The sequence below is a fragment of the Pithys albifrons genome, chromosome 7, assembly GCF_047495875.1.
Source record: "Pithys albifrons albifrons isolate INPA30051 chromosome 7, PitAlb_v1, whole genome shotgun sequence".
NCBI lineage: Eukaryota > Metazoa > Chordata > Aves > Passeriformes > Thamnophilidae > Pithys > Pithys albifrons.
The window spans coordinates 8,046,163-8,066,455 of NC_092464.1; the positions used below are offsets into that span (position 1 = coordinate 8,046,163).

General features: G+C 42.0%; 1 protein-coding gene across 2 annotated transcripts in view; it reads left to right on the forward strand.

Moving 5' to 3' along the window:
- DPP6 (dipeptidyl peptidase like 6) overlaps nt 1–20,293 on the forward strand; it is a 547,763-nt gene that overhangs the window by 38,057 nt on the left and 489,413 nt on the right. Inside the window, exon 1 of one of the 2 annotated variants that reach the window (XM_071559978.1) lies at nt 18,696–19,231. The exons of the other annotated variant lie outside the window; for it this stretch is intronic. Coding sequence (XP_071416079.1) covers nt 19,181–19,231 — 51 coding nt within the window. The 5' untranslated portion in view covers nt 18,696–19,180. Of the gene's footprint in view, nt 1–18,695; nt 19,232–20,293 lie in introns of those variants that run through there. 2 annotated transcript variants of the gene reach the window in all.

The window sequence follows — 20,293 nt, forward strand, 5'->3', positions numbered from 1 at the left end:
TGGAAAGCATCATCCTGTCATGTGTGCCTCTGAAGTACATAAATGAAATAAATCTATTAAAATGTTGAGATCTTTGACAGTGAAATATCCTCAGCCCCTTAATGCTGGAAAGTAAGTTTTGAAAAGTCACAGTAAAAATGGTGGTTTAGGGCTGTTGTGTCTCAGCTCCTAAGGGTGAGACTCCCACCATCCCTTCTTCCATTCTCAAGTTGTACTTAGTTTGTAGTGTAACAGTTTCTACTTGAGAAGTTGGTATCGTGATTACCAGTTCACCTCACCCAGTATCAGAAGTAAAATGGACATCCCTACAAGAAACAGTGTTCTTGGGTTCACCAGTGAAACTGTGGCATCCAGAGAAGATATGGAGCAGCTGCATTTTTTGTGTGTGGTGCCTGATGTGGAGCTTCTTCACCAGTGAAAGTCAGAGTTAAGATCTGTAGGTAGAAAACCTTTTCTGTTGAGATTGTCTGAGAAGTCTGCAGTGATTTATGTATCTGGTGGTCCTCATGGAGAACTTCCATGTGACCCTCTGAGAAGTGCTTTAAACTGGGATCTTTGCCAACTCAGTCTAGGATTAAAATGAGACTCTAATTCCTTAATATTAGTTCCCTTGACCATAGTTTTTGCAACAACAAAAATTGCTTATGCATGTAAAATAATACAGCCAAAGGAAAAGGGTTGAGATGGTTGTCTAGAATGGTTTGATGCACAAGAAGGATTAAGCAGGCTCACTTAACAAAAAAAAAAAAAGAAAAAAAAAGAAAAAATTAACTTCTGCTTCATAAGAAAGCATGTTAAGTTGTGCAAACCCCATTTGTTTGCTTCTTGGTGTGGTGTTTTTTGTTTGTGGTTATTTTGGGGTTTGTGTGGGTTTGGTTTTGTTTGTTTTTTTTGTGAATATATGAAATACATGAAAAAATACTTTTCTCTTTGATATTGAATAATGCCCAGCCAGTAGCACTATTTAATAGCTGGCATCTCTAGGAATTCATGTTACTAGAATAATTCAATTTTCTTCATGAGAAATATACTGTTGGCTGTACTGGATATGGTCCAGTTTCTGGCTATGAGGACTACTGCTCATGACCAGTGTTGCCTCTGCTAATAACTGATCAGGTTCAGCCACATCCTGCAGGACTGGCACAGCTCTGAGCAGACCCATGAGGTGTTTGCTTGAAAGTGTCTGTTGCTCTTCTTGCACATGACCTTGTACCAACTGTGAGCTGTATTTATTCATGGCTTAATGCTCTCTCCTAGAGCCAGAATTTTTTATAATCTGCTTACACAGAATTGAATAGCTCAAGATTTACTTCTTTTTATTTTTATAAGTAAAGTTTAAAAGTAGGAGGTTCTGAGATCCTCTGTTCTGCAGAAAATTCACTCGTGGAGAAGGGATTGTGTAGCCATTGCTCTGCCACAGCATTTCTTCAGGGATGAAGAGTTTTGGCTCCATTATATGTATTTTCCTGGAGAGCAGATGGGTAGGTATTGAGCCATGTCTGTGTCTGGGAGGTTAACTTTCTCATTAGACATTTCTTCTCAGCTAGACTTTACACTGAAAGTACAGAAAAAAAACCTGCACTGATTCTGAGCTCTGCAGCAGCCTTTTCCTTCTGTGGAAAGGGAAGCAGGTTTAGTAAGCACAATATTGGTGCTTCTTGCATTTCTTTGTCCCTTGTTTTCCTTTGTGTCCCCATTTCCGCTTCTTGATGTCTACACTAGCCATCTTAGAGGAAAACGTGTGTTTTTGTGGAGACATGGGGCAAGGCAGCTGGTGAGAGCTCTGGGAGGGAAGAGGAAATCTCTTTGTGTGTCAGTTAAAGGTGCTGATGGATTGGATGTTAGATTCAGACAGGCAGGTTGGTGTCCCCAGCAAGATCAATGATGTGAGAGGTTAATTAATAGCACATGGCTCATTTAGATTAGGAGGGGCAGCAGCTGGACAGATCATGAGATAGATTTACAGAAGGTATCACAGATGAAATGGGTTGTGTTGGGTTTGTTCTTGCATAAATGAGCTCTTCACGTGAACATTCCTTCTCTCACTGGGATTTGCTTTAGTGTAAATAGTGTGTTTATGCGTGTTTATATGTGTTTTTTTACAAATGTGTGTGTATCCCATCACTGGCTTCCTAAAGGTCTTAGAGAAGACAAGAGTCTTCCAAGAGAGGATACCATTCATGGTTTCCAAAGAGCCAACAGAAATCTGGGTTTTCCTGAGCACACTGGCTCCAGTCCAGGAAGGTGTTTAATACTGTGCTGAAGCTTTAGTGTGGGAAGTTAAGGTATATGCAAAAATGGTTGACTGGTCTGAGTCAGCTTTTTGCAAGGTGGAGACTCTAATGAGAGAGACTGCTCATAGAAATAGTGGTATTTCCCAAAATTCAGACATGATGGTGTTTTTCATCTAAGCACTTTATACAGTCTCTCAATCTGCCTTATTTCAGTAACAGAGATCTACCTATCAGGCCAGTAGTGGCTTTGCAAGTAAAAGTCAAGTGTCTTGAAGTATGAGCCTGTTTTGGAAGTAAGTTCTTAGCAGAGCTTCCCTGAGGAGTCACTGCCACATATGGATGACACCTCTGTAGTGCAGCTCTGGTTCCTTTGGCTCTACCACCATCAAAAGTCACCGTGGTCACTTGGCCTCCATATCTCGTACTGGTAAGTATATTGTGTGTTGGAGTGAGCAGAACCTCTCCTCCTACAGACACTGTGAGTGATGATGTCCCCACACCCTTTTCTGTGAAGGTTAAGCTTTTTGTGGGGCTATGGGAAAGAGGTGTTGCTGATCAGTCGCCTTCAGGTTTCCAACAAGAGTAACATGACTGGGTGCTAATTTTGCTGCTCATCCTATATAAAGAGAGTTGTTTGAGCTGGATTTGAAATTCTTGCACCTCCATCTGTTGGTTGTGAGCCATTAGTCTTGTGAGAGGAATAGGCACACGTGTGAAATGACTTCAAGAAACAAAACTGGTCTATTCAATTTATCTGGCCAGGACCATGTGAGGTACTGCTGGGAATGCTGTAGCCACTGGATGGTCAATAACAGCAGCATAATTTTGTACCAGACACAAAAGGTTCTTCAAGAAAATGTTCTCAAAAGATGCCGTATAACTCAGAACCCTACCTTTCAAGCTGATACTTTTAGACAACAGCTAAGTGAAAACAAAACTGCTTGCTGCTGGTGTTCTGGTATGTTTTAAGAGCAGGGATGTGAGTTCTTCATTTTTCTGTTACATATGTGAGCCAACTCCAGAAAATAGATGTGTAATTACCAATTAATCAAATATTGGAATTAATAGGATAAAACAGTACATTGATGGAAAGTATTCAAAGTATATATTGTTCCTTATCAGTTTGCTGATTTTGTAATGAATAATGACTTGGCTGAAGAGCCACTGAATGATAGGTATGATTGAAGCTGCTTCTTCTTCTACCTTCTGGTGCTGTAGATTGGTACATATCTTTATAGGTTATCAAATGAAAGATAAACATGCCTAAACATCTGCCATTGACTTTCTTAGGAACAATTTGAGAATATATAGGCTAAGTTTGCCCTCTGCTGGATTGCAAAATTACATCACTGCCTTTATGACCAGCTGGAGATGTTACATTCTTGTTATTCCCAAGAAAGCTTTCCATTAACACAAACATACTTTATCCTGAAGACTATATAATTTTCTGTGTCATCTTTCCAGTCAGTCATTGTTGCTGTATGAACTGTTAACTGAATTATCTTCTTAAGCATTGTTCTTTATAAAAATGTATCTACCCAGTGCTACTTTTGAATAGGGTGGTTTTGGTGTTTTTTAATACAGATAAAAAGTTTCTGCAGTGGATTTAATTCTGAACTACAGGAATAAACTAATAGCTGATTGAAAGGAGCCATATGCGCAAACAGATCTGCTTTTTGCCCTCTGACAGCTTGTTTCTAGTAAGGCCTGGGGTCTCCAGCAAGCTGTATTCATAGCCAGGAAACAGCCCCTGAGGGGTTGCAGCTCCTGCTCTTTCTCTGCCAGTCAGGCTGCCTGCCTTACTGAAGGCCTTTAGTGTAGATGCAGCTACTTGCAGTCAAGGCATGAAGTGATGCTGCATCCTAATTCTGTGTGTACTGGGATTTCAAGGCTCATTTGACTTTGTGCTTTACAAATATATACATCTGTGACAGACTGTATTTTGACATCAGCTCTATAAGAGTTATGAGGTCATATTCATGAAAGTTAAGGTATATAAGGGCAGGTGCTGATCTAGTGTTAATCGGTGTAAGTCAGTCCTCTGACCTGAACACAGTTCTGTTGACTTGTGCTGGCTGAAGGTTTGTCTCATTTTTAATGTAATTTCTCATTTGTTGTTTTCCACTGCTGGATGGGCTGGTAATGAAGGCTTCTTGGCTTCATCAAGCCACTTCAAATTTCTGTCCTTGCTCATAACTTTTTTGGTCTACCAGGCCCTGTTTATTACCAGAAATGCTACATCAAACGTAAATTAGTTCCAAAAGGAAAATCTATGGCTGACTGGACAATGCTCAGTAGATCTTTATTCTGACTCTGTCCAGATTTTATGGGTACTGAAAAAGCACCAGACAGCGCAGTGGGACACTATTGTCCCTCTCTGTGGCAGTGCCAAAATCATGTTAGAGCACCTGATGGCAATTTGCAGGGCTCCTGCCACAGCTCTCCTATGGTCTTCCTTGGAGCCCCCAGTAGCTGTGTGAACCACAAAGTCCTGCTGAGAACTGTTGTGCTGACAGGGCTCAGGGATTTTTGTGACAAAGTTGTGTATTCACACCCTTGAAGGTTATGGTGAAAAGCCCTGAAGCTCAAAAAGCTGTTTACGGTAGCACTGGAATTACCCAGAGTGAGCAGGTTGCTGTTTTCATGATAGTTTTATTTATAGATAACCTGAAAGAGGCATGGAGACTGAGTGTTATCTGAGCTGGCCACTAGTCAAGACTATATTTGAATGCAAGGAGGACACCAGCATATCTTAGAGCATCAGGTAATAGAAAGGGAGATATTTCTGGCTGGCTGATTTATTTGCCTATTTATTTCACCATCAATTCTGGAGTTAAAGTAAGTCCCTGGGAAAATGGGGTAGGCAACAAATGATCAGTGGTGAAAGGTGTATGATGAATTACTGTACCCATGGCTTTACAGTTCATTTCAGGGGCAGCACCTCCAAAACAGGTAGAGGAGAGTCAGCTGTTTCTGTTTGGGAAGAAATTAGGAAAAAAAAAAGGCATTTGGATATTTGAATTGTGGGCAGGTGTAAATGGAGGACTGCTGTACCAGTGGAGAGCCCACTGATCATTATGACAAAGGAGCCTTCTCTTGAAATCTAGGGAAGTCTACCTCATCAGCTTTTGATTTCAGAATGTCCTTAGGAGAAGTCAAAGCTTGGAATTTGTTTCAGTAATTCATGTCTTGTAGGTCCCAGCCACTCTCATCTCTGTGGGAACTTTACTGTGGTGCCCTAGGCTGGACGAATTCTGGTGGCACTGGGGAATGTGTCTGAAGGCAGAAACCAGTCAAGCTCCTCAAGTCAGGAGGTGTAACTGCACAGAGAATAGCTCTGCTTGGTAAGGAGATTCTGTGATTTGGGGTTTGTTTTTTTTTTTTTTTAATCATTCCCAAATAGCCCCTTTGTATTGCACAGAACTCCACCACAGGGAAGATGCACAGAGAATTAAAGATCTGGGTCCTCAAATGTTTTTGGCACTTAACATCAGTGTTGGAATGCACTAATAGCCATGATTTACCCTGATCAGCCTCATCTTGGACCTCTGTCCACAGTCTCTGTGGCCCAGGAGCTCTGTTTAAGCTTAGGCTCAGGTGTCCAGGGCTTGCCTAAACTAAGATGCATGTGTCCCTGAGACCAGTTCTGCCTCCTGCTGTCCTGACACTGACTGCCCTCCCTGGATATCCCCCCCAAACCTTCCATGGTGGCAGCTTGTCTCACACTGGTCTCCTGCTGGATTTCTATGAATAGACCTGTACCTGACCCACGTTTGCACCTGGGATGGACCTTTTATCACCACGGCCGTGCTCAGGTGCTGTTGGGTGGTGTCCTGTGTCACTCTTGACTCCCTCATGGAGCAGCCTTGCTTTTGCTGCTCCCTGGCACTCAGCCCTGTGGAAGTCAGTGAGCCATTTATAGGCATTTCATGAACTAGCCTGTGTCTTGCCTGAGGCAACGGAGCAATATCAGCAGACATGACAAGCTTTCATTGAACCATCTTTCTTTTGTGCTTCGTCAATCCTCTGTAATTAATAAGATTTACAAACTTATGCCCATTACTTAATTGCTTCTGTATTCATAAAAATGTCACAGCATTTTAGTTCCTTTTACATTTAAAGGCTGAGACTGTGCAATCTGTGGGGCATCATGCAGATTTCCACTTCATGATAACACAAACCTGTTAGACAAACAGAGGAATGTCTTTGTTTTAGCTTGGGCCCGAGAATTGAGCTCTAGACCACTGTAGATCACAGGCTATTTTAATAAAAATATAGTTTTAATGGCGATAAATAATGGGAAATAATTTGGGGAAATGAAAGTGAATTGGAAGGGTAGGTTGATCATTTTCAAAGATAAGCCATTTAAAAGGGCTTGGGAGTAGATGGGGAGAAAAAGAAAAGAAGGGAACCTGAATTGTAAGCACATTGCACAGAAATGGTCAGAGGTTTGTGCAGCATTCCTCATATAGGATTCAGAACCACTCCATTTTTCTGTAGTGCATGTGAAAGGAGGGGAAACACCTATGTCCATTTTGCTTGTGCAGGAGCCTGGCTCTGAATTCAGTTCTCTAGCCATCTCAGAGATACCATGTTAACTCAACTGGCAGTCTTCCATTTTTAATTTTAAAAACAATGGCTATGTCACAGAATGAATCTGTAGGAGTTATAAAGAATAGAAAATATTTTCTCTCACATTCCATCATCTCAGCTCACATCTAATTTATTCCCTTCATAGATGCATAAATTCACACAGAAGTCAGACTCAGCTGAAAACAGAGTAGATGGAGTACTTATTGCACAGGCAAGAGCAGCCCGAGGAACATCAGGAAAAAGAGAGCAACACAAGACACATTCTGAACTCCTGTCTCATAGGCACCTTTGATTTCAAATTCTCTGTATTACAAAGGGGTAAATAGTATCAGAGCAACTGCTTTAACAGGGTGTATGTTACAGCTGACTAGGGAACATTGTATCTCTTGTACCAAAAAAGCGCCTGCTCTTTATAAATTAAAAAAAAAAGGTGCAATGATTTGGAGAGGAAGTAAGGCATGAAAGCTGTAATGGCCAATCTCATGCAGCTTTTGTAGTTATACCAAATCACCCCACTATGACTTTGTAAAATCTGTTTTCAGTTCATAGGTTATTTTCTTTGTATGCTTTAAATAAACACCAAACACTTGAATTTCAAGAAGGTAGCAAGTATCTGTGTGGAACTGAGGCAAAAGAGAGTGAATGGCTGCCTAAGCTGAGGATCCACTTCTAACTACATTCGCAGAAATAGAAATATAAATTTTGTCGCTCAGTAAAGTTATGAGAAAATAAAGTCATTTTCTCCATAAAAATGTGATTCCAAGCTCTCCTCCTTCACCTTTCAGGGTATCTCAATATGTCTGATAGCTAGCTCATGGCCTTGGAGGACTTGGGGACCCATCCCTTTTCCTTGTGGGAAGGGCTGAGGGGAGCACACCTTGTCCCAAAGCTGTAGAGTGGGTGCTGGATGTTGGTTTGCAGGCAGTCTGAGCACGGACAGGCTGTGGAGCCCCTCTCAAACCCAGGGCACTCGGGGAGGTAGCCCAGGTGAGTGTGAGCCAAGGACAACTTTGCAGGTCATAAATCCCAGTGCCAGTGGAGCTGAATTGATACCAGAGTGAGGTGAGAGCTGAGCTGAAATTCTTAGGATATTGTCTAGAGACACAAACATCTAAATTTTACTTATGTCCCATTTTAGGCCTCCAAGTCTTCCATTGGCCCTAATTCCTTTTGCTCCATGTGTTTCCATTTAAGAACTACTGTGGTAATATTTTCCTGACTCTGCGTGTTTTGCTATGTCCTTGATTCTATGTCCTTTTGTAGCATGGCTTTGTTAAAATGTGCTATTTACATTTGGAATTTGCTACCAGTTCATCCTTGGAATTAGTGATTCCATTTGTATAATGCTTTCCTTTTTTTTTTTTTTAACTATATAAATGACAATTGAGATGGATTCCCTTTGTAAAACATCTTGCAAAGAGGTACCACAGAAGTCAATAACTTTTCTTATATTAAATATGCAAGATTTGGTTACAAAAAGTCATTATTTTTAAACATGTTTTAGTTTGTGAGAAATGGTAGCTTGATGTTTTTTCAGCCATCTGTACAACTACACTTGACGCAACAGTTACTGGGGACTTACAGGATTCAGCTTTTCTGGAAACTGTTGGGTTAATAAATTCTTGATCAAATACTTTAAACAGTTTTGAGATCCAGTTTTGCAGGTTTTGATAAACAAAAGTTTTCATGGCCAGAATTCACACAGAAACATTCACATTTTCTTTTTACTTCCATAGGGTGAAGTTTTTGGTGTTTTGTAGTCATTCTTTGGCTTTTAATGCCCTTGGTTTTGGTTAAGAGTCCTTGTCCAAACCATGTTGTCCATATCCATGATGTGAGTAACACACCTGGTAAAGAATACAGTAGTTGAAAGGAAAGATCAGTTAACCAAGCATCCAGGCCTATGGAAAGAGTTAATGCCTGATGAACTCCCATGATGTAAACCAGCTGCATTTCAAAACATAATTACTCATGAAGAATAATTTTTCCTTTAAAAATTTCAGCATAAAAATGTATTCATGTCTGTAATAGAAGATTCTAATCAGCAAAATGTTTCCTCTTGCTGTATTCCAAACACTGAAGTTCATTGCTTAACTTGTACTGATATTTAATAAATTGGTTCTGTTTTTCAGCCATGACAGGGCAAGATGAATTTTGTGGAAAAGGACAGTCTAATGGAGATGTGGTGTATAATTTGGATGATGAATTATCAGAAAGACAGGGTGGCCTATGTTGTGGTCATTTTATTGTTCAGTGCAGTAATAGAGTTAAGTTATATTTACATTTTCTAATTATATTTTGTTATGCAAAAAAATTATATGTACTTATCCTCTTGCCAAACCAACCACCAAACTGTATTCCTCTCTCAGAAAAAAAAAGAACAACTAGGACTGAAATAGAAAACAAAATAGATAATGAAAGCCCACTGAAATCACAGAGAGGCTCCATGCCGCATTCCAGACAAGCATCCTGCTTTTTATCAGGGCCATGGCTGTTGCTTGTCCACTGAGCCTGCAGCACTGAGCCTTGGCCAGGATCCCTCTCACGGCTGCTCTGGAAAGCACATCTGCAAAATCCCTTGATTTTGGAATCAGCCAGGGAATGTACTTGCTGGATGTGGCAGTGCCAAAAAGATGTTTTGAAGTTATTCTTTCCTGTGCTGCATGCAAAGGAGCTGTAATGGCAACACAGTGATTAGGACACAGCATTTGCCATCTTTTCCCCAGGCTCCAGGCACAGTCTGAAGCAATAGCTCAAGCTTTGGTGCTCCTTCCATGCAGGGTGGTCACTCAGGAGCCAGGTGGTCACTCTGCTGGGGTAATGAGGGAGAGGGAAGGACAAGGTTTTGAGCAAGGGGTATTTTTCTTCTATCTTTCAGTAGATTATCTCAGGAAGCTACTCTTATCACTGTATTGGAGCAAATGTAATTTATTTATTTATTTGTTTGTTTGTTTGGACACACTGGATCTGCCTAAGTTAACTGAGAATCCGCAGAGGTTCCACTCACCTCCCCATAATGAGCATCAATAGCTGAACTTCCTAAAACCCATTACAGTCAGTGGATGTGGTTTATCAGTTTCTGTCTATGTGTCTATGTAAGTGAAGGGTGGCACAATCCTTACTCTTTTTGATGGGACTTCTAAAGCTCATTCTTTCCTGTTTTCTGGGCATTCATTGCAATGAACACCATTTTCCTTACTTAGCTATTTCCCCACATTTAAATGACTGTGTCTAAATTAGACACAATACGGTGCTTTAGAAAGATGAGAGGATGAATTAATTTATGATTACAAGTAAAGCAGAGTTTCACAAAAATAAAATACAAGGCAGGTTTAAACTTTGGTTCTTCTACTTCAAAGCTGGCAACCTTCACCTATATCTTGAGAAATTAATAATAAATTTTCCAAAGTTGCTTTTGCTTCCACTAGGAAAAAATCTGGGTCCACATTAGGCAGCACTGTCTCTAATTGAAGGCACAATGATGATGTAAGTTACCATTTGCATTTTAAGTAGGTAGTCTTAGAGCTGAAACCTGACGAAAGTAATTAGATCTTTGATTATTCTTCCTAAATATTTTAGACATTCAGAGACAACCTCTTCAACTGGACCCATCTTATTAACACTGGAAAAACAATACTTCTAATGTAATACTTTATATTGTTGGATAGAAGTCAGAGCCCTGTTTGCTCCAACATTATATAAACATGATCAAATGTAGGCCCTGCTCTAGAGAGTTCACACTTTCCTAAGGTCAAATGAACGAAGTTGATTGACATAACATTAACTAAATCCTTGACTTTGATTAACTCCAAAACACCATTCTAACAATTTATCCACACCAATAGACAACATAGATTACTTGTAGGCATGATAGCCACTTCCAAAAGACTTAGGTACTTAGTTTCAAATAATTAAAAATTTGAGCTTAACTTACTAAGTACACTTGGGAAGAAAAAAGCTGTGTGTTACAATGCCTATTTTTGGTCACTTATTTTTCCAAAATTTCATTGGAAGTCCACTGAAAAATAGAGAAAAAAATATCTGCAGGTGTAGTAGGAACATCATCCAACAACAAGAAGCATTGCCCTCAAGGTGGAAAAGAACTCAAAGTGAATTGACAGGCTTATATCAACCTCTTGTCATTAAAAAGGAGCAATGCAATTAAATGTAGTCTTATTTTGCTGAAATATTTTATGTCAGGCATAGGGTGTTCTGAGGTGATACAGATAATTAGCAGAGAAATTTAATCATCCGTATCACAATGAAAGAAAAAAATTGGCTCTTTAATCAAAACATAGACCCACCTGATCTGAAATTAGAATGTTTCAATATGTCTTCCAGGCTAGAAAGCCTAGTTAAAAATTAATGGAAGTTGGCAGGCATTAAATTATCTACCTAAAAGATCCTATACAATTTCACAAATTAAATAGAAATACATTGATATTCACGAAACAATTTATCTGCAAGACTACTGCACTGAAATAGTGAAATAACATATACCAAAGGCAGAATGCCTTCTGAGCAATGTGCCATTAATAGGGCTTGTATTAAAAAGAAGGTTCATTTTTGGGTCCAGGTTTTCTACTTGGTTTAGTGGGAACTGTACTATTTTATACCAATAGAGCTTGATGGTGTTGCCCCTTGGAGGAAAATTCGTGGCTACACCCTGGCTGCAGCTGTGGTTCTATGGCAGGACTTCTATTGGTTTCAATGGGATGAGCTTGCTTGGCTCTTAGTGCTTGGCATTTTCTTGGCAACCTGTGAGATTCTTCTTGGTTCTGGGGCTTGTGGTTTTGATATCTTTCCAACTTGGCTGGGTTCACTGTCAGGAGTGAACACTTGAGTGAAGGAGACTTTGATGGTTTTGCCTTCTCAAGATAATTGTCATTAAAAAATGTAACTGTCAGAATGGTATTGAAATAAAATTAAACTTGTTTTGGAGGATAAAATCTGTTGCATAACAAACCTTCAAATGTTTACCACAAGTCTGTCTATATTTTCATTTCAGTGTTAATGAAAAGAAACTTAGCACATATGTTGCTTTCAGCATAATATGTTTTAGTTAGTCTTTTGTGTATTTTTATGGATTTATTTTTAAAGCTCTACAGTCTCCACTTCTGCTGTGAGAAGCTTGGTAGCACAGAATACTCTTAATTTAGCAAAGACAGTGGGGTCCATTGGTTAGGCACTTGAATTGATGAAGTTCAGATGGAAATCCAAGGTACATTTAAGGATGAGGATACATATTGAAGAGGTTAATGGGGTGTATGTCATTTCTACTGCAGGACTTGGAGTTTTTGACGTATAAAAATAATTAACTCTGATTAATAAGAAGTGGTACCTGCCTGAAAATCAAAGTCTCATAATGCTTCCTATTAACATTTTCCTGTTGTTACTAGTGAGTCTAATGACTCTGCCTAGATTTTCCCAGCATTCCCATTATGCAGAAATTATACTCTGAACGCTTTTCCTCCTACTCTACATCCCTTAACACTTCAACAACTTCATTCATGGAAAAGTAACTGTTTGAATTCTTTATATTTTAGCTTTCAATAATGGTGTTCAAAACCTGGAAATGGGCAAAACCAGAAGTTTTAAGGTTGAATTTGTATTTGTAGTAGAAAAATCCTCCAGATTTTGCCCTCCTGTCCTATTCTGCAGCTGTCAATGTTGCCTCATGCTCAGGCTGTGCTATGGAGTAAATCTGCTGCCTGTTTTAGGAGGAAACCTCATGTGTTCAGCATGGACAGGGACACATACAGGAGATATGTTCAGTATTTCTTCCTAATGAAGTAAAAATACAGCCCATTCATTAGGGCTGTGGATCTTAGGATGAGAGCCCTCATCTGATCTGCTTTTATGGGGGCACAATGGAAGATTCTGCCTAGGCTGGGTGAGGTATCAGCACAACAAAACAAAGGCACTGCCCCATGTGAGACTGTGAGCTCTGGGGTTTATCATGGACTACACGAAAACAAGCTGGGGATCTCTGTACTGATCTTACAGTCTATTTGCAGCTGAATAACTCACTCAGGGATAACAGAGAGTTGACTGCATTCCAGATTGCTGTCTTGAAGTGATGTGTCTCAAGCCAAATCTCTCATGAATCTAACAAATTACCACATTTTCTAAGAACTAAGTGTCAAAGTACATATATGGGCATTTAGTGTCTAAATGGTGTCAAAAGACATCAAATATGTTCAGCTCCCCCTGTTTCCTCCAGGATGAAACTGGTACATGATGATAAACTGCAAATTCCCTGAGAATGTGAAGTTTCTAAGTTCTGCACCAAACTGGGAGGGAAGGGAAGTGAATGGCCATGCTGTCAAAGAAATGGAGAAAAGGTTGGTAGTTACCCACCAAAATGTAAGTAAGAGTTAAAAGAAGAAGTAAACATTAATCCAAAGATAAATCATTCTACAATTCAGTGGTTTTAAACATGTTCACTTTTCCTCAGGAAACAGAGGATGTTATCTGAGATAACATAATTTCTCTCTTTTCAGACTCTCTCATTTATGTTAACAAAGATGGTTTAAACACCCTCATGCAGTAAGAGCTAGCAAATATTAACTTTTTAACAGCAGCTGTTCTGTCATTATTCTAAGCTCTTGAAGAATTTGCAATTTATTTAACAGTGTATTTACTTTATCTGTCTCTCCAATTTCTTCTCTGGAAGAAAAGCCTTAGAAGACAGAACTAGAAGGAGCAATCACTACAGCTGTAAATACTTGGGAAAAATCCTGGGATAGTAGGAGTGTAGATTTTTCAGAATAGACATAGTTTGGCTTGAACAATGAAATTCTCAAAATTGATCCACTTAGGAAGAAAAAATGTTTCTTGCTGTAATTCTCTGGGTTTTTTTTCTGTGTTGTACTGCTAAACAGCCCTATGGAATATATTTACTGTTACTAAAGCTGTTTCTGACCTCCATTAGATTTGCACGGTGTAACACTCAACCATTTCATTTGGGATATAACCAATCTCATTCTTCTTGAATATTATAAGTTAATAGCAAAGCAAGTACTGCAGATGATCTCTGCCTCAGCAATTATCTTTTTTCTTGGCACTTATTAGACCACATTTGTGGTTCAGTTTTGGGCCCTCACTAGAAGACTGACATAAATTGGAGCAAGTTCAGCAGAAAGCCAGCAGGGTGGTCAGAGACTGGAAAACTGAACCCTTGCAGAGAGTGTGAGAGAGGACTTGTTCACCCTGAAGAAGAGATGGGCTTCCTAGGGAGGTTATCAAGCAAGTGGAACCAAGTGAGGTATGGCAGGAGGATGAGAAGGGCAGGCAGAAGTTGAAACAAGAGGAGTTCAGACTGAATATGAGGAAAATCTTTATCACTGTGAGAACAGACCTATCAGAACAGGCTGCCTAGTGAGGATTTGCAGTCCCCATTCCTGCAGGATTTCAACAAAGCTCTGAGCAACCTGGTCTGACCTCAGAGCTGACCCTGCTTGAAGAAGAGGTTGGGCCAGAGATCTCCTGAGGTCCTTCCAGCCTGAATGATCCTCTGATCTCAAGCATTTGAGTTGGGTTCCACCTCAGCATTTCTATTGAAAAGCAGTAGCTTCCCTGGTTGCTTGACAGGAAGTGCAAATCAGACTTCCCTGATGCCCAGCTAAGACTTTTGCCCTAACGAAGGGAAGAAGACAAGAGTCACATGACAAAATGATATGCTGTGGACCTGGATCTGATGGAATGGAGAGGATGGGGAGAATTCAGAGCTAAAGAACAGTATGGTTTGGCCTGATCTTAGAAAACACAGTCTTGAAATTAGTATGAAGAGAAGCTTAAGCATAGGCTTGTGGCATCAAGGTTTCAGGAAGAAGATGGGTTCCTCACAAAAGGGTCTGACTAAGAAGAAAAAGCCATTTATTGTATTTTGAAAACACTAATACATTTATTGGGAGAATAAAGCGTAACCTTAAATTAAGGAGAGGAAGTGAAATCCTGATACTCTTAGAACTGACTTTTAGTACAACAGCTGTTGTATTTGTCTGTGGTCTTACATCTTTAAAATATTTTTCTTTTAAAATATTGAATAAATATATGTCTGTGCTCTGGAGCCAGATAATACTGTGTAAAATTAAATCCTTCCTTCTATTCAGAAGGACTGTTCCTAGGCTTGTTTGGTGAGTGAGAAGGAGAGCTAGCTCCAAAAGCATTGAATGGGTTTTATTTGATAAAATAAATTCTTCTACTCTCTTATCAACAGGGCTTTAAATAAAGTATTGTGAATAGGATGTAAGCATTGTAGCCTGTGTTCCTTCTCAGATAAAGAAAGTCAGCCTCAGAGTACTGAAACCCACAAAGAATGGCATTAACTCTGAGGCTCTCTTTATTTTTTCCCCTATATCTCATTCTGTGGGGGATGTGAGAAAAGCGCATTTCCTCAAAATGGTCTATAAAAATGTTGGCAGATGAAGATGCCATGTTGGTTTTGTCATAGTACCTGAGATATGGAGGCTATCTCTAGATAAGATATAAAATCAAACCTTTCTGATTTCCCAGGGTTTTCCTCCTGTTACGCACGTTGGATACAAATGGAGAGATTGCAGAAAAACCCCTTCTTATACAGGGGTTACACTTCAGATCTTGGTGTTAAGATGCAGTTGAGTCTGGACTGAACTTTCCCATGTTTATATCAAAAGCAACTCTACTGACAAAGAAGGTGCACTGAGACTGAACCAATTAATGCAGAAGTAATGAGTTTTTATAATTTCCCTCTGAGAAAAACCCTGATATGATGAAGTATAATTTTCATGTTTTATTGAGCTTTCCTGGGCCAGATCTTCAGTTTGAAATACAGAAGCTTTTTAGCTACTTAAATCATACTACTTTCTTGGGTCCCAGCGTGATTGGCTGTCCTTCCACATCATTCAAAGAAAGTAAAAAACTGTTTGCTACAAAAGCATGGAAGAAATTTCAGATCATCTTTCTGCATTTGCCATTTCACTTCCTAGTCATAGGAAAGTAGATTCCTTGTTCAGTGAGAGTAAGTATTTTTTGCAGCTCTAGTGAATTTCCATTAAAATGACATGGAGAACATCCATCAAGAAGAAAAGCTCAACAGTTGTCTGAGTACTGGATGACAGGGAGCCCAGCAGGGTTAATGTACTTGAGGGAGTAATGTGGTAATGTCACTTGTGGCTGTCTTGAATGCTCCAGACCTGAAGGACAGTTTCACTGGCTATTTGCAATGGAACCACCTGGCCACAGCCTGGGGTTCAAATCTGCAGCACAGCTTAGTCTCACATTTCAGGATCTCAGACCAAGTGTTAGCTGTTCCATCAGCCAAGCAAAAATGTTTCAGAAGTGAAAATTATCATCCATGGTCATGATCGGCAGCATCTGAAGTCTTTGGGAACATGAGGGATGCAGTTTTGGAATCATCTTGGGAAGTGAAAAAACAGCCATTTCTTAAACAAGCATTTTGATCTGTAACAAAAAGGGTCACTCTATTATGAGTGCTCTGATCTTACTGGGCATAAAGTGATGTAGGCAGGGAGAGGCCTCAGGACTTCTCTAGTCCAATCTCCTCCTCAGAGCAGGGTGAGCTCTGAGATCAGACCAGGATGACCAGGGCTTTATTTACTCAGTTTTTGGAAACTTCCAAGGGTGGACTTTGGTCATAAAACTTTTCAGAGATAATCCATTCATTACATCTTCTCTCAGAGTGTCAAATGAGCCAGAAATTGAGAATTAAAAGCTGTAAACAAGAATTTCTCTCTCATAATGTGTTTGGTATTTTTGCTGCAACATCACCAATGTCATTTTGGACAACATTGCAAAACACTGACTTTTGTCTCCTTTTTCTAATGAAATCTTAGCATTATAGGAGCAGACTTCATGGGAGAGGTGGAAACCCAGTAATGTACAAATTCTGGCCAAATTGACCCTGGCTGGTATTTAATAAGGAAAAAACCTGTAGATACTGTCAGTGGTGAAACTTAGCATTTTGCCAGTAATCTCAACTTTAAACAAAGCTGTTTTAATCAAGGTAATCACTACTTTTATGCCAATGGCATATAGATTATATATTAAATAAAAATAAGAGACAAACACAGTAACTGCATTATGACAAAGCTGAGGGAAAAATACCCAAAACCCCACTACTGGCAGAGTTCAATGTATGGTAATTTTATTGGTGTATAAAGTAATGTAGAAGGCAAATGGGACTACTAACAGTCAAGCAGATATATATCTTGCCTTCATACATAAAAAATACCACCTAAGGGTAAAATACTGAGATGCAACAGGAACTGCCGGATAAAACACCAAAACTGAAGTAAAGAAATCTAGAGACCAGAGTTTGAGGAACATAATGAAGAACTTCCTGCTCAAGATGCACCTTTGCATGAGATATAAGCAATTCCCAAATAAAGACAAGGGAGAAAACAAATAATCAAGACCTTTAAGTGAGGGATGACATTTTTATAAAACGAACCTCCTACAGGTAATCCTCAAAGGAACCAGCATCACCCGCCACTTGCATTTCCCACAAGTGTCTTGGAGTCTCACTTCCCCATTAGCATCATTAATGTCTTGAGAGAAATTTTGTGTGGAAGTACCTTTCAACTACTGGATGGCTTAAAGAAAAAGTGTGAGCAACACTATGGAATTGCACATGTTGTGTCCTATTTCTAGTGAACAGCCATTGCCTATGAGGTGAAGGTGCTGCAAACTTAAGGACCAGAGTTCATGATAATACAGATGGGCATAATAAAAAACCCTTGTGTGGGTCTGCACTTCCCTCACTGAAATGAAAGAGGGAGAGCTACTGCTCTAGTCATTGGCTCGGTTAAACCTTGAATGACAATAAGACTTCCTACTTTTTCTTCTTGGTTTCCCTTCTCAGATATTAAGCAAATCATTTCTTCTCTCCTTTTGAGTGTGCAACATCCAAAGCTGTTGATGTCAAGTGAAATGGATGGGCACCTAATTATCTTGGAAATGTAATTACTTCTGGTGCATCAGAAAGAGACAAAAGAGACTACACTCTTCAAGGATTCTTTTCATGTGTGCAGGCTGAGGTGTGAAACCTTTGGGGTGGGTGGTAAGGTCCCTGGAAAGCTACACCAAAGTGAGGAGGGACAACGGTCTCACCAGGACAGCAGGATAGCACCATCTTCCAGGGGCTGCTCCAGCCACCTGTGGGGCAGCTCACCTGAGGGCCTGTGGCTGACAGCGGTGGGAAACCTCACACAAGTGTGGGCACCGCTGGAAAGGCGCAGAGGCCACGGCCGGGTTCAGCTGTAGCCCGGTGCGGGCGATACTCTTGGGCTTTGCATTTCTCCATACGGGAGCCGAGCTCCGGCATCCCCCTGCCCGTTCCTGCGGCGTGTGGAGTGGTTTTCCCCAAATTCCAAACCCTGGCTTTGTGGCAAATCCCTGGAAGCGCCCCATCCTCAGACAGCGCCCCGCACATTCTGCGGGCTGAGTGGAAGAGTAGCGGCCGGTCCGGCTGTCTGGGAGCAGAGGGGGCGGTGGGGCCAGGCTTCTCCGAGCAGAGGGGGCGGTGGGGCCCGGGGCCTGCGGGCAGAGGAGGGGGGCAGTCTGGGAGTGTCCGGGCAGGGAGAGCGGTGGGACCGGGGGTCTGCGCGCGGGCAAGGGCGCAGCCATGGTAACGCGCCGAGCATCCCCTGCTCCCCGCGGCAGCTCCGCTCTATTCCCCACCCTCCCTGCACCAGCCGTGGCCTGGCCGGGGCCGCGCCGGCTCAGCTGGTGAACAGTTAACGCTGGAGAGGCGGCTCCTCTCCCCACACCCTCCCCGGCTCCTGTTGTAAAAACCGTGTGCATCCCCCCCAGGAGAGCGGCAAGCCAGGCACGGGGAGGGGGCAACAGCCCCTACGCCCTCTCCAGCTCCCTCTTTTTATTTATTGCCCACCCTCCCTTTTTCTGTAACTGGTCTCCGGGGTGGGTTCGGCTCGGCGGGACCGCTCGGGCCGGGGCGGCGGCCGGGCATGGCCGGGGCGGGGGGCGTATGTGCGGCTCCCTCCTGCCCACCCCGCCCCGCCGGCTCCTGCAGGGCAAAAGCTGGATCAGGGTGGTGACAGAGCAGGGTGTCCCCGCCGCTCCCGCCTCCCCTCCCCTCTGACAGGGGCTGGTTTATTTTTATTGTCCTTTTTTTTCTTTTGGGGCAAAAAGAGAAATATATATTGAAAGGGTGGGGAAGAAAAAAAAAAAGCAAGCAAGCAGGCACCCTCCCCCTCCGCTGCTCGTAGTCCCCTCCACTCCACACCAGAAAGAGCCATCGCAAGTGCACGCCAGTTCTTCACTAAAGTGATACAGCCGCTGGATTAAGTAACTCTCGGGGAACAGCACACGCACGCACACACACCGCAAAAATGAAGGAAAAGGCAATGTTTCAAACGGCTAAAATGCAAGGAAACATGATGGTAAGTGGCTGCTGCTGGCGCCTCCAGTGACTGTAAGTAAGTGTCGGGGCTCCCTGCTCGTCTCGGCGCCGCCAGACCCCGCACACCTCCCGCACGGTCGGTGCGGAGTCCCCGCTGCTGGGGCTGAGCTAGCCGGGGAGACAGGCGAGAGGTGTCTTCGCTCGATGTCTGTGCCCCGCTTAGTGTCTGTCCGCGCCGTTGGAGGGGGTCGCGGGTGATGTCGAGGTGCTGGGGCGTCCCCCTTTGTCAGGGGAGCGGGGGCGCAGCGCGGGCGGGGGGTGCGGGGTTCGGCGGCTCTCGGGCATCGCGCTCCGGCACGGCCAACTTCGCCAAGTTGATGACCACGATGTGTGTGCGTGAGCTGGGAGGTGTGTGTGGGTTACCTCGCCTTTCCTCCGGCGTTACTAGTGGAAACATTTGCCTCTATGCCAATTTTTTCTAATATCTGCTCGAAATGCCTTTTAAATAATCCCCCTCCTCCCTTAAGGAAAAAATAAAAGCATCCAGCTGTTCTGCCGGAAGAAGTGCTGGTTGCCATCTTGTGCTGATAGAAATATATTGGTGTGTTTTGCCTGCTGGTTGACCCGCTGGGGGCGGCGGGGCTGGGGGTGTGCGGGGTCCCGCATGCGGCTGGTCCGCAGCCGGGAGGCAGCTCGCTGCGGTGGGGCGGGGATGCACCGCAGGGTGGGAAAGGCTTCAGGGCGTTTTGCTTTAAAGCCAACTTATTTCAAATAACCTGAAGCTTGTAAAGAGTACCTGTTGGTCTCCTGTCCCCTCCCTCTCTTCAAGCAAAGCACTCTTATCTACGTTTTGCTTCCCCTGTGAGGGGAAATGCTAATATTTAATGCAGAGGTAGTATCTGTTTCTCTCATTCCTTGTGTTGACGTGTTCAAGAAGCAGCCAAAGTATTCTCCATCCTTTAATTAAGTTCTGTAGTAAAATGCTTTGCTGGCTTTTTAAGGAAGTGCCTTCTTTTCCAACTCCAATAATACTGCTTTTTCCAGCAGTGGTGTTTCAGAGGAAGGTGCAATGCTATGTGACCTGTGAATTCAACTAAGGGAA